The 13765-nt window shown below is 38.6% G+C and overlaps 1 protein-coding gene across 5 annotated transcripts in view; it reads left to right on the top strand.

Annotated features, from left to right (window-relative positions):
• Positions 1–13765, top strand: part of CDON (cell adhesion associated, oncogene regulated) — a 90923-nt gene that overhangs the window by 51750 nt on the left and 25408 nt on the right. For 4 of the 5 annotated variants that reach the window (XM_045555623.1, XM_045555622.1, XM_045555625.1 and 1 more), the window contains exons 9-14: positions 774–1066; positions 2347–2521; positions 5748–5876; positions 9261–9464; positions 11070–11251; positions 11728–11833. In XM_045555623.1, coding sequence (XP_045411579.1) covers positions 774–1066; positions 2347–2521; positions 5748–5876; positions 9261–9464; positions 11070–11251; positions 11728–11833 — 1089 coding nt within the window. The remainder of the gene's footprint in view (positions 1–773; positions 1067–2346; positions 2522–5747; positions 5877–9260; positions 9465–11069; positions 11252–11727; positions 11834–13765) is intronic. The other variant, XM_045555624.1, reaches the window with a different exon arrangement.

Genomic DNA, 13765 nt, shown 5'->3' with positions numbered 1-13765 from the left:
ATCTGTCTTTAGATTTGCGATTTCTTAAGCCAACCTTCAGTTCTATCCAAAAATAGGACTTGGAAATAAGTTAATTCTTCCTCTATCTATGCTGGTCTTGTTGGTTTCATTTTTTCCCTCTGTCTTGAAGCAGACTGTTTGCTGTGTTAGGGTGGTGTCTACTGGGTGGGGCATCTATTGCTGCGTAACCGATTACCCAAAAGATTATCCCCAGAGCTGCTGGTCTTGAGCCCCTCCCCCCACCCCGTGGATTCAGTGTGGGCGGAGACTGCCCACGTGCGAAGACTGGGTGGTACTTTTGGAGACTAGCCTCCCACTGGCTGACAGCCTAACTCTTGCCCATTTCCTTACTATATATATATATATATATCACCTTGTTCTCAACAGAATGTGTTATTCCTTGTGTTTCATTTACCAACTGGAGTTGAAGCCAAATGTTCCTCAACTTAAAATCTTCTGAGGTTAAACTAACAAATTGTTCTTGCAGAAGAGGAATACTAGTAGAGAACAAGGAAAAAATAAAAACTTTTAAACCATTGAACTATTGCATCATATAATTGATTTTTCAAACAACTCATTTGCTCCCCCACGAGCAAATTGCTGCTAGAGGTTAAATGTTTCCGTGAATTATAAAGTGGAATGTTATCTGTTTTAACTTCAAGGGCTATGATGGTGCCAACAATGAGTGTGGGCAAGAATATCACTAACTAGGTAGAAGACACTGAAATGATGAGTGTCTTCAAGCTATCTCCTCTCTCCCTCTCTCCCTCCAGTACCATTTGAAACAAATACAAAAGCAGAAACAGTCACACCTTATGATGCTACTCAGAATGGTGAAAGACGTAAAAGAGATGGTTTAGAAACTGGATTGTTGAGCTCATTTCCAGTGAAGACACATTCGGAATCGTCATCGGAGGGGAACACTAGTGATGATGCCTCTGTCCCTGATGCTCCCATCATACTGAGCCCCCCGCAGACCCACACAGCAGACACGTACGATCTGGTGTGGAGGCCAGGGAAGGATGGTGAACTGCCCATCAACGCCTATTTTGTGAAGTATCGAAAGGTAATGTCTTCTCATTTATCATCGTTCTCTTCTCACACCTTAACACTGTCTGTATGACATATGCTTGTTATCTTTTACATTTGTGGAATGACAGAAAACAGAACGAGAGTGTTTCAGAATGGTGAGTTTGTCAGAGAGACCCTACCAATCATGCTGGATTTACCAACCGTATGAAAGGAATAAGAATTAAGTATAAATAATTTCCACCCAAATTGGGATTCTAAGAACCCAGTAATGTCTTGACATTTTTTATAAACCACTTTTAAAACATAATGTCTTACCTCCCTAAGATAGTAGAATATAGTTTATTTAGCAAATAAAGCAGTTTCTTATTAGAAATGACTGTTTGAACAAGGTCCTCTGGCATAACCTCTGACAATTGTTTGCATTTTAAGTTGTCTTCTTAATTGTATTAGAAAACATTGTTCAGTCATTTATTTTGGTAAACCTTGGGTGTCTGTCAGTTGGTTCTTTACATAATATTTCCCCTGCATGGCTTGCATTAAGGCAGAATGAAAAAGCTCCTCTCTGTTTAATGAGACTAGTAGATAAATGAAATGGGGGATGCATTCATATGTAAAATCATTTTCTTTGCCCAAGACATTTTGGTATCCATTGTTGAATGGTGATGTTTTTAATGAGTGGAAAAACTAACATGGTGATATTTTAAAGTTTATCTGCTCTTTCTAACCTGGTGATTCTAGATGAAGAAAGTAAGTTTTGCTGGTAATCTTATCTACCCTAAAGCCTCCATGCAAAATTGTCTCTTTGTTCCATTAACCAAGAAACGACTGATTAGATCTCTTTTTATTTCTTCCAACACATACTGAACGGTGTCAAGACATGAAGCAAGAATGCTGGAAATATATAATACATAATCATATAATGCATATACATACAAACATATCTATCTTAACGTATATTCATCATGTATATTATATATGACCAATAATATGGATTATTATATACTTATTTTATCCTTCCACTAGCCCAGGAAGAAAGGAGGTATTGTCTCCGTGACACGTAAGGGAACAGACTCTGGGAGGGCAACAGCCTGCCTGAGGCCACACACTGGTGGTCAGTGGCAGAGCCAGGAGGCTTTGCAGTGAGGACTCCTGAGTGCTTGTTACAGGCCTCCGTATACTTCTTAATGTGAAGAAGTGCTGTCTTTTCTTACTTACAGTGGTATGTCACTCCCCCAGACTCCTCTAGAATTAAATGGATTTTAATTGTTATCAAAGTTGGTCTCCTGTTTTTTTGGCTTACTTTCCCTTGGGCAGCTGGATGATGGGGCTGGCATGGTGGGAAGCTGGCATACGGTTCGAGTCCCAGGAAGCGAAAATGAGCTCCGTCTGACTGAACTGGAGCCATCCAGTCTTTACGAAGTCCTGATGGTAGCAAGAAACGCAGCGGGTGAGGGACAGCCTGCCATGCTTACCTTCCGAACCAGCAAAGGTGAGCACCGGCTCTTCAGAGGAATGAGCTGGCTGCCTTGGTGTTAATTTACTAGTAAGAATTCCTTTGGATAGTAGAGATTCTTATATATAAATTCACTAAACAATCCTATTGTAGCCCCCCTGCCTTTTTGGCCACATTTGCGTAGTTGTATTATTCCATTCCATTCAGTATTCCACAAATATTTTTGAGAGCTTATGATGTACAAAGTATTGGGATAAGTGGTACAGGGAAAACAAAGATGGTCAAGATACAATCCATCCCAGTGGAGCTTGTACTTTAATAAGAAAGGTAAGTCACATACTAAAATACCAACTACAAGACAAAATTTAATTCAGTTCAGCTAATGTTTCTTGAATGCCTTTTATATGTCAGGCAATAAATAAAATAGACAAAACTCTATGGCCTCATGGAGCTTACATTCTAGTTGAGAGAGACTTATACCTAAGAAGGTGATGGTGTCAACAAGAGAAGTAAATTAGGGAATGGATATGGAAAGTATATGGGCTAGGAGTTGTTCACAGCTTAAGCAGGTAGCCCCAGAAGTCCTCAGTGAGCAGCCAGTGTCAGAGCAGGGACCTGAAGCAGGCTGAATAGAAAGCCATGTGGCTATCAAGGGAAAGGACATTCCCAGGAGAGGGAAGTGCCAAGGCCACAAGGAGGGGTGTGCTTTGTATGCCTGAGGAGCATCAAGGGGGTCACTGTGATGGGGGCAAAGGAGGTAAGGAGGCCGTAGGGAGGTGCTAAGGGAGACAACAGGGCATCCAAATCACACAGTGCCTTGTTGACCTTGTCAGGACTTCGGCTTTGCCTCTGAGCGAGCTGGGAAAAGCTGGACTGGTTGCATAGAGGAGTGACAAGATGTGCCATCTGTTCTAGCAGAATGATTCTGGCTGGAGGAGGGCAAGAGTGTAGGCCAGCGTATGCCAAGTGCTATGAGAGATTTCCAAGGACTTGTGCTAGGGGAGCACAAAGAAAGGATATTTCTTCTGTGGGGCAGCTTGTGTGGGAAGGCTTGATGCCATCATTCGTCACATTACCAGACTTCAAACTATACTACAAAGCTATAGTAACCAAAATAGCATGGTATTGCTACAAAAATGGAGACACAGACCATTGAACAGAACAGAGAACTCAGATATAAAACCATCTACCTACAGCCATCAGATCTTTGACAAAGCAGACAACATACACTGGGGAAAAGAAGTCCTATTCAATAAATGGTGCTGGGAAATTTGGATAGCCACATGCAGAATAATGAAACAGGGTGCCTGACTCTCACCACTCACAAAAATTAATTCAAGATAGATAAAAGACTTAAATCTAAGGCATGAAACCATAAGAATTCTAGAGAAAAATGTAGAAAAAACTCTTCTAGATGTCGACCTAGGCAAAGAATTTATGACTATGACTTCAGTGGCAATCATAGCAGCAACAAAAATAAATAAATGGGACTTGAATAAATTAAAAAGCTTCTGCACAGCTAAGGAAATAATTAACAGAGCAAATAGACAACCTAAAGAATGGGAGAAAATATTTTCAATCTACACATCTGATAAAGGGCTAATAACTGGAATCTATAAAGAACTCAAATAAATCAGCAGGAAAAAAAGCAACAACCCCATTAAAAACGGGGCAAAAGACAAGAACAGAAGCTCCTCAAAAGAAGAAAGACAAATGGCCAATAAACATGAAAAAATGCTCAGTGTCACTAATCATCAGGGCAATGCAAATCAAAACCTTGATGAGATATCACCTTACCCCGGTTAGAATGGCTTTTATTAAAAAGTCTAAAAACAACAGATGCTGGTATGGTTGCAGAGAAAAAGGAACACTTATACACTGTCGGTGGGACTGCAAATTAGTATAACCTCTATAGAAAACAGTAAGGAGATTCCTCAGAGAACTAAAAGTAGACCTACCATTCCATCTAGCAATCCTGCTACTGGGTATCTACCCAAAGGAAAAGAAGACTTTTCATCAAAAAGATACCTGCACTCGAATGTTTATTGCAGCACAATTTCACAATGGTAAAGATGTGGAATCAACCCAAGTACCCATCAATACACGAGTGGATTAATAAACTGTGGTATATGTATACCATGGAATACTACTCAGCCACGAAGAAGGATGAATTAATGCCTTCTGCAACAATTTGGGTGGAACTGGAGAACATTCTCCTAAGTAAAGTATCTTGAAATGGAGAAACAAACACCACATGTACTCACTACTAAATTGGAACTAACCAATGGGCACACATGTGCACAGAGGGAAGTAAAACTCAGTGGACATCAACCAGGGGGGAGGAGGAGGGAGGGGATGGGCAAAAACCCACCTAACAGGTACTGTGAACAGTGTTTGGGTGATGGGCACACCTATAGCCGGAACTCAAGCATTACAAAAGCAATGGATCTAAAACATTTGTACCTCCTTAATATTTTGAAATAAAAAAAAAAGAAAGAAAAAAAAACATGCCATCATGGCTTGGCCATAAATGAACAGAGACTTCAGTAGGTGGAGATGGGAACTGGGCAGAATAGTATTTTTGTGTGGTGCTATAATAAAAAGGAGGTATGAAGATTGAGAAGAAACTATCTAGTAGCTTTTGGAAAAGATCTTTTCATCTGATTATTGCATCTGGGCTGGAAAATAATATTTCCTATTTTAATGTATCTTGAGTTAATTTTCACAATTGGTCCTTAGATGTTCATAGAGTCTGACCTATAAATACTGAATAATAAGCATACATTTCTGTTTTTAAAAATCACTCAGTTTCACTTTTTACCTCTTGAAATATTAAAGCAATGTGATAATTTTCCTGTGAAATAAACTTAACAGAAGCTCTTTAATGATGAATTTTACATTTTAGAATTGAGAAATATGTACAGTAAAAAGAAAAATGGACCAATAGTTTGGAAAACTTCACTCTAATCATTTGACTTTTTCACTTGTATTGTTTTATTCATGTGTAAATTAAAGTTAGAATGTTGAAGACAGATACACTTTAGCTTTCCCTTAAAGATACTAGAAAAAGACAAAGTGATTTTTTGTCAGTTCCTCAGATCAGCCAAGCATTTATGATGTAGTTTTAATATAGATGCTGTGGCAGATAAGTTCATGTATTTATACCTATATATTTATACCAGTAAAGTTTCACAGGTACTTTTTTTTTTACTTTACATATATATAAGCTTATGTTACAGTATGTGTTTTTTAACCTGTCTAGAGAAAACAGCATCGTCAAAAAACACACAGGTATCCTCTCCACCCATGGGCATGCCTAAGCATCCTGTTGTTTTGGAGGCTGCAAACAATTTTGGAGTGGTACTTACAGATTCTTCTAGGCATAGTGGAGGTAAAGAAAAGAATCTTCGTTTTATTCATTTTCTTTGTTTACAAATGTAACTAACCAGTTTCAGATTTTGGGAGGTGGGGTGGAGTGGGGTGTTCATTATTCAGGCTATATCCTACCAGATAGCTCTTTTAGGTCCTATTTCAACCATTTCTAATGCCGTGTTTAAACTTTGGCACCTCAGTGTCATGATTGGCGTTTAACTTAATAAACTCAGATTCAAAATGTTCTGGTACTAAGTTTTTATAACTCAAGAAAATGGTTTTTATGTTTCCTTTCTGGTAAGAAAACTAAATTTGTATTTTGAACTCTGAAAGTCTGACTTTTTTGTGTTTGACTTATCAAAATGTATGGTGGTGCCCATGGTAAGTTATTTTACTGATTACATGCCATATTCACTTTTATTGCTATCTAGTTAATCTCATGGTTTTTAAACGTCTTAGCAGTAAAATTTTCAAAAGACTTTTAAATATTTAAATCTCATACTTCTGAGTTCTACAATTACAGCTTAATGAGCTTTTTGTGATTGTGCCAATATATCAGGACATCTAGGGAGGACTTAAAATTACATTGTGAAGCTCTAAGAATTTCTAGGCTTCTCTTCCATATTTTTATGGTTTTCCATGAATTGGCCTTAGACAATTCTGGAACTGCCAAGATAAAATAATCCTTGTCTTCAAGGAGTTTACAATATAGTGGGTGGTATAGACACCTAAACCCATAACGACATAGTGGATAATACAGACAGGTACACTGTTTGATTCATTATGCTTGAGATTGTACTCGTGGTGTTAAGGGATCACAAGAGCAATGTCCAAGCTACACACTTGAGGGAGAGGAGGGTGAGTAGTGGTAAGAGAGGCACCTCAGTATCTTGAGCCAAGTCTCAAAGGGCAAGAATGATACAGCTAGATGAGAAACAAGAAAAGACATCCTTTTGTGCAAGAGGCAGATTGACCGACATGTTCTATTTTGTTTAGAGATTTAGAGATTAGAGATTTTATTTAGTGTGACTGGGTGCTGTGGGGAATGATGCGAGGGTGGGGTGGGAGGTAGGTGCCTTGTATGATACACTTAAAAGTTCAGTCTTTCCCTGAAAGCTGTAAGAACCCTAAAGGATTTTAGAGAGAGAAGGGAGGAAAGGCAAAACATTAGAGAAGTACTGAGGAGAGCCATGGTGTGAATGGGGAGGGGGGAACCTCTGTGAAAGATGGGGGATGGGGATCCACACTGAATGAAAGGGATAAAGGTGGTGATTTGGGCTTCAGCAACTAGGGACCGTTTACAAAGATAGATAGAGTTTTTAGATGAATGTTATGGATTCAGTTCTGGAAATCATGAATTTGGAGTTATCCAAGCAGAGATAACCATGAGAAGTGATTTATTTAATCTTCATAACAGACTTAGGAGGTAAGTAGCATATCTGTTTTACAAATTAGGAAACTGAGGCTCAAGGAGGTTATCCAGCATGCCTGAGACCATGCAGAAAGTGGTGGAACTGCGACTCACATCCAGACTTCTAACTCTAAGTGCAGTGTTCTTTCTTACCTGGTAAACAGTCACGTGCTGTTTCTTTTAGATGTTGAAGATATTTTTCTCTGTAGAGATGTTTTCCCTAATAACTTTCCTTTCCTGTATGATCTGTGGTGTTTGATGAGTTTTAACCTTAGATAAATCAACATAAGAAGTTGTTTGATTTTCTCGTATTAAAATAGAGATTCACTAACAGTTCTATTCATTCTGTTTCCATTGCTTTCTATCTTGAAAGGAATACAGTAAGTATCACTCAGAGTTGCCTGCTTTGACTATATTTCTCTTTTCATCCCTTAAGCAATTTGTTTTTAAAATGCCACAGTTTTCTCCATACGAGTACCATATTCAACATTATTCAAGAGGTGTTGAGGCAGAAGGGTGTTGTTCAGTTGAAGAGTGTGGCATAGACTAGGTAGAGACGGAGCCAAGGAGAAAGTAGTGTCACCATGGCCCAGTGCTGGCCCTCCACCTTCCAGCTATAGCAGCTCGATTATCAGCATGCCAAAAGGTCCTTGATCTCTTGAGAACTAGCTCACTTCTACAAAATTCATAGGCGATTAATGTCAACCAGAATGGCAGTTTACTAGTTTGCCATGTCACCGTCCTATGGACTGGATTGTTTCTATCAGCATTCTTTCCTTGTAGGAACCTAGTGGGACACCATTTACAAGCACAAGATTGCTCGGTCACCAAGAGGGGTTAGGTGCACGCTGCACATGGCTCAGGAGCTTCCTCCTGACACCTCCACCTGCCACAGGGTCTAGACTCTAGGCCGTCTAATTTGTGGGTTAGGGCAGCACCTCTCCTTGGCAGTGCTGACTGAAAATTGCTAGATATCAGCTCCCTGACCACCTTTTTCTACATGTTCATGTGGATCATCTGTTTTCTGGATAGCATCTTTCTTTATTTAACTATGTAACCAGTCTTCCTGCTTTCATCCTAAGCAGCATTCTCCTTTCCCTCTGTTATCGGTATTGATTTTATCAGTCAGATTTTATCTGCATTTGCTGCTTGCAGTCTGTATTTTGGAATAGCATTCCTGTAGCCTTGACGTATTTTAAGGCAGGATATAATATTAATGGTTAATGTAATAATCAGTGGATTGCTGAATGCATTTTAGTAGCTTGGATGGTTAAAGAAAAACATTTAAATGAGCAAACACATAATTGTAAAAATTTATTATACATTATAACCACAATCAGACTTGAAACACCAATAATAATTACTTACATATTGTTTTAATTATGAATTTAAAGTAGCTTGGTCAAAATTATCATACTCATTAACTTTCAGTTTTTCAGAGCTAATTACCATGTTTATAGATTATTTTATTCTTCTTTCTTTTATTTCTTGTTTGGCCATCCCATTTCCCTTTTTTTTTTTTTTTGAGATAGGCCTTTTTTTTTTTTTTTTTTTGCCCAGGCTGGAGTGCAGTGGCCTGATCATAGCTCACTGCAGCCTCAAATTCCTGGGCTCAAGTGATCCTCCTGCCTCAGCTCAGCCTCCTGAGTAGCTGGGACTACAGGTGCATGCCACCACACCTGGCTAATTTTTCTATTTTTTGTAGAGACAGGATCTCGCTATGTTGCTCAGGTTGGTCTCGAACTCCTCAGCTCAAGTGATCCTCCTGCCCTGGCCTCCCAAAGTGCTGGGATTACAGGCGTGGGCTGCTGTGCCTGGGCCCCATTTGCTTTTAACAGAGGACAGGAAGATAGCCGTAATTTTATTAATTCTGGCAAAAAGTTTGGTTACGAACCTTTAGTAACATTAGGTTTCGGATTTATCCCTTTAGTTTATTTAAGTTATTCTGTCTCTGACACCATGGGTTATTGAAATGAATATTTCCATTTTTAGTTCCAGAGGCACCAGATCGGCCTACTATCTCCACTGCCTCAGAGACGTCGGTCTATGTCACTTGGATTCCGAGGGCAAATGGGGGTTCTCCAATCACTGCCTTCAAGGTCGAATACAAACGAATGAGGACTAGTGATTGGCTGGTGGCAGCTGAAGATATCCCTCCTTCTAAACTTTCTGTGGAAGTTCGTAGTTTAGAACCAGGTAGTAAAATTCAAATGTTTCCTTTTTTTACAATCAGCACTAATGTTAGATGCATATTTTTAATAATCTTATATTTTTTCTAATTGTTAAAGTAATACATGCTTACTGTATAAATATTTGAAAATAAAGAAAATATAAAGAAGGGAATAAGTCACCTGAAATCTACCTATCCACAGATAATCACTGTTTATGTTTTGGTGTATTTTTTTTCTAGCCTTTTTTTTCCTCTTAATACCACCCAAGATCATGCCATTTAAGTGTTGTTTTCTCACCTCATTTCCCTCTTATTATATCATATGCATTTTCCAATATCATTAAGATTCTTTACAAGCTCAACTTTTAATAGTTGTTTATCTTCTGTGTATGTAAATACACCATAGTTGACTTTTCGATTCTTTATTTCTGGGTTTTAGTTTGTTCCTACTTGTTTGCAATTAGCAGTAATGCAGGGAACATCTGTATGTGTGTGTGTGTGTGTGTGTGTGTGTGTGTGTATGTGTTTTGCTATGGCAGAGCATGTTAAGAGGAAGGTTGCTTGTTATTTGGTTAAAATTGTTTGATCTGATGCTGAATCTCAGCACGATACTTAGTGCTTAGTCTTAGGAAAATAAAACAATGATTAACACTTGTTCTGTCAGTTTTGTTTCCACAGAGGAACCACCCCTGCCATAAAAATCTTGAGGCTATATGAAAGAATTTAAATTGTAAAACAGAAAAAAGATAAACAAACTTTGCTTACTTTTATTTTTTTAGGTTTCATGACCATTTTTGTTTCTGGACTTTTAAGTGTACATTAGTAGCAAATGCCTATTTGTCCAAACAAGTAACATGAGGAGCATAGGAACATGTAGGTATAGTTGGGAGAAGATAGCAGTTTTCAATGTGGGCAAAGCCAAGTAATATTTTATAGACTGAAAACAATGTCTTCAGAAGCCCAATGATTATTTTTGAGTTATTAGGAAACTTGCTTTAGGATTCTAATGTATTCTTTAGATTCAAATTTTCAGACATTCACAATCCTTAGCATTTTTAAATTTATTAATATCTAATCCAAATAAATTCCTTCTGTTGTAGTTTAAATATGCTCCCTTTTATCCTATTAGCCATGAAACCAGAGTGGCATCTGCTGTTACCCACACAGTGCCTCTTGATAAATGTATTCACCACCATATTAAACTTCGCTTCAGTTGTTTCTTTCCAAGTGAAAAGAACCTAGTTTTGGGGACAAACACGTCAACTAATACTGTGTTTGATGGGTATGACTTAGAGTGGGGCAGTAAGAGAGTAAACGTCTTCTTTCTCACTCTGCCCCTGCTGCCCCCGTGCATGAGATGGCACTGGTCTTTCTCAGTGTTCTTTCCTGGGGACCCCTGAGAAGGTCTTGGGATCTTGAACACAGTGCATTGAGCAGCCACTCCCAGTTGATGGAAATTGGCCAGTGGGGTGAAATCTGTTTACCAGACAGGCTTCAGAGTACATTATTTTTATTGTAGATGGGTACTTATGCACAATTGTCGTATTTTAACTGTGCTACCTTCAGTTGTCTCCTTATAGCTTTTTTTTTTTAGTTATGGGTTTTTTGTTTTGTTTTTGTTTTCTCCAAAGGTTCAACATACAAATTTAGGGTCATTGCTATCAACCATTACGGTGAGAGTTTTCGAAGTTCAGCATCTCGTCCTTACCAGGTGGCTGGGTTCCCCAACCGGTTTTCCAACCGTCCAATAGCTGGACCTCACATTGCTTACACAGAGGCCGTCAGTGATACTCAGATCATGCTAAAGTGGACGGTAAGTAAATATCTTCTTGAATGGGAAGATTTTCTGATTTGGTCATGTTAACAATCAGTTCAACATTCTCATGACATGATACTGTGGACAACAAATTTTTAAACTTTTAATTGAGGGGAAGTGGAAGGGTACCAATATTTGTCTAAAAGCACATATTGTAAGGGGGGAAGGGTTAAAAATAAAATTATTGTTTTTTCGGCTCTCATCCAAGTGTTATTAACTGTCATCTTGTGATTAATTCATTTTGAACCAAATGTTCTTTTATGCTTTTGGGCCTATTGTACTGCTTTATTTTCATTCAACCTGCAGTAAGCTAAATGCTGTTAATACCTTTGAATACTCTTGAATTAAGTTGAAAGTGGCCATTAAGTATGTTTGCAAAATGAAGCTATTTACCACAAAGACAAATATATGTTAGTGAATGTGAAAGTTAAATTTATTTTTGTCTTTGACAAATCTTTGCTCCTATTTTTTAGTACATTCCATCAAGTAACAATAACACTCCTATTCAAGGATTTTATATCTATTACCGACCAACAGATAGTGACAACGACAGTGATTACAAGAGGGATGTTGTAGAAGGTAAGCTTTGGAGGGAGAGGGCTTCTAAATGTTGTGAATTGCATCATCCCAGGTTAAGATAGAGTAAAAAATGGAATGGCACATGCTCTATTACTGTCAAATTTGTCCCAAAGAAAGCCAATTTTTCCAATTTTATATATATAACACCTTGCCTTTTGGTTGCAGAAACAGTTACAAAAGTATGGGGAAGATCTGATTTGTCAGTAGTTCATCTGAAAAAAAAATTTTATTTCTGTTTTGTTTACGTGAACAGTGACCTGAATATAAAAATCAAATGTGACCTTTAGCCACATTTAAAAAATAAATGTCTCACTCAAACAGTTTCATTAAAGTTAGAGAAATTGGAATGCATGTAGAGAAAAAGAAAACAGCCACGGTGGTGAAATGTGTTGAAACTGCGTTTCTACTGCATTTGAAACAGAACCCAGGATTTTGCATGTGGCTAGAGGCCCCACAGGACCAGGCTGGGTCCTGCCTCACCCCCAGCCGTGTCTCCAGCACCTTTCCCTTTCTGGCTGCCTTTGGGCTTTCTTGTGCGCACCAAGAGGTTTTTTTTTGCCTGGGGCCCTGGCACAGGTGTTTCCTGCTGCCTACTGTGCTCTGCCCCCAGCACTCTGTCTAGGTGCGCCCACTTTGCTCTGCTCTGTGCTTAAACACCGCTTCGTCAGACGAACCTTCCCTGATCACTTCCTCTCATTTGCATGAGGTCCGCTTGCAATAATTTCTAACCACACTCTTTATCTTCATTTCATAGAAGTTATCAAAGTTTAAATACATGGTGGGTGTGTGTGGGGGGGGGTGAGAAAGAGATTGTATGTGTTTGGAATTATTTGCCTAAAGTTTGTCTCCTCTACTAAATGTTAACTTCTTTGTGGGCACGGGACTTTTTCCCCACTGCTATATCGCCAGCCCCTACAATGGTGAGGTGTTTAGTATTGAATTAATGTATCAATGGAGTCCAAAAGAACAGTGGAATGTCTAGTGGTGTTCAGGCGGGGAAAAAAGAAGACTAACAGAAGCAATATGATAACTGTCTTCAAATATTTAAGGAGTATTATGTGGAAGAGGAGCTGAGTAAGTTGGGGGAGGGAAAGTTACAAGAAAATAGTGCAAGAAAGAACTTTCTAACATAGCAAAGTAATAGACTCCGTAATTTTGGAAATGATCAATAGGACGTAGGTGCCTATTTCTCAGTAATGTCTTGGAAGGGATTCTTGCTTTGGGAGGAAGGCTTCTTCCAAAGCCTGTTTTCACTCCAAGATTCTGATTCTTTGAAATACTCAATATCGTAATGAATCATGTCAGAAAATTGCTCTCAGCCAAGGTTATTTTTCATATGAGTTATTGGCATCAAATGCTGCATACAGTTTTTGTTATAATAAATTACTTTAAGTATGCTGTATCACATTTCTTTAAATATTGTAGCAGCCCTCTTACTGTTTAACCAATGGAATGACTTTTGTAATGTAATGAAAACTTTATGATCTCAGTTTTAATACTCAGCACATAGTAGGTGCTCGATAAATATTTTTTTCGGAATGAGGAGTGATTGTTTCTCTTCTGCCATACCTTTTTGTGGTGAAAGTGTTCTGGTCTTGGCAGTTCCCATAGCAGCTGTTCTGAGTGGCGAGGCCAGCGGTGTTCTCTTTCTTGGCCCAGTGCTGGTGCCATCGGTGTGTGCCGCTTGTGAGCGTTCGCCGCTCTGTACAGCTGTGTGGACTTTTCTGTGCAGATTTCACGTCAATAAAATGGCTATTTAAAAAAAAGAATTAGAAAAATAATAGTTATCACCAGTCTGTATTTTGGTCCTATCTAGTTCTTCGTTTTAATTCAGCTGATTTAGAGTAGTGGGGATGCCACTTTTCATTTTTAAAACTTTTTGACAGAGGTTAAATATTTAAGCTCTGAACCAGACAAATGTAAATAAAATGA

Source organism: Lemur catta, chromosome 7 (assembly GCF_020740605.2).
Source record: "Lemur catta isolate mLemCat1 chromosome 7, mLemCat1.pri, whole genome shotgun sequence".
NCBI classification, from domain to species: Eukaryota; Metazoa; Chordata; class Mammalia; order Primates; family Lemuridae; genus Lemur; species Lemur catta.
Note: the sequence above shows the minus strand (reverse complement) of the source record. Positions and strands in the feature narration are given on the sequence as shown.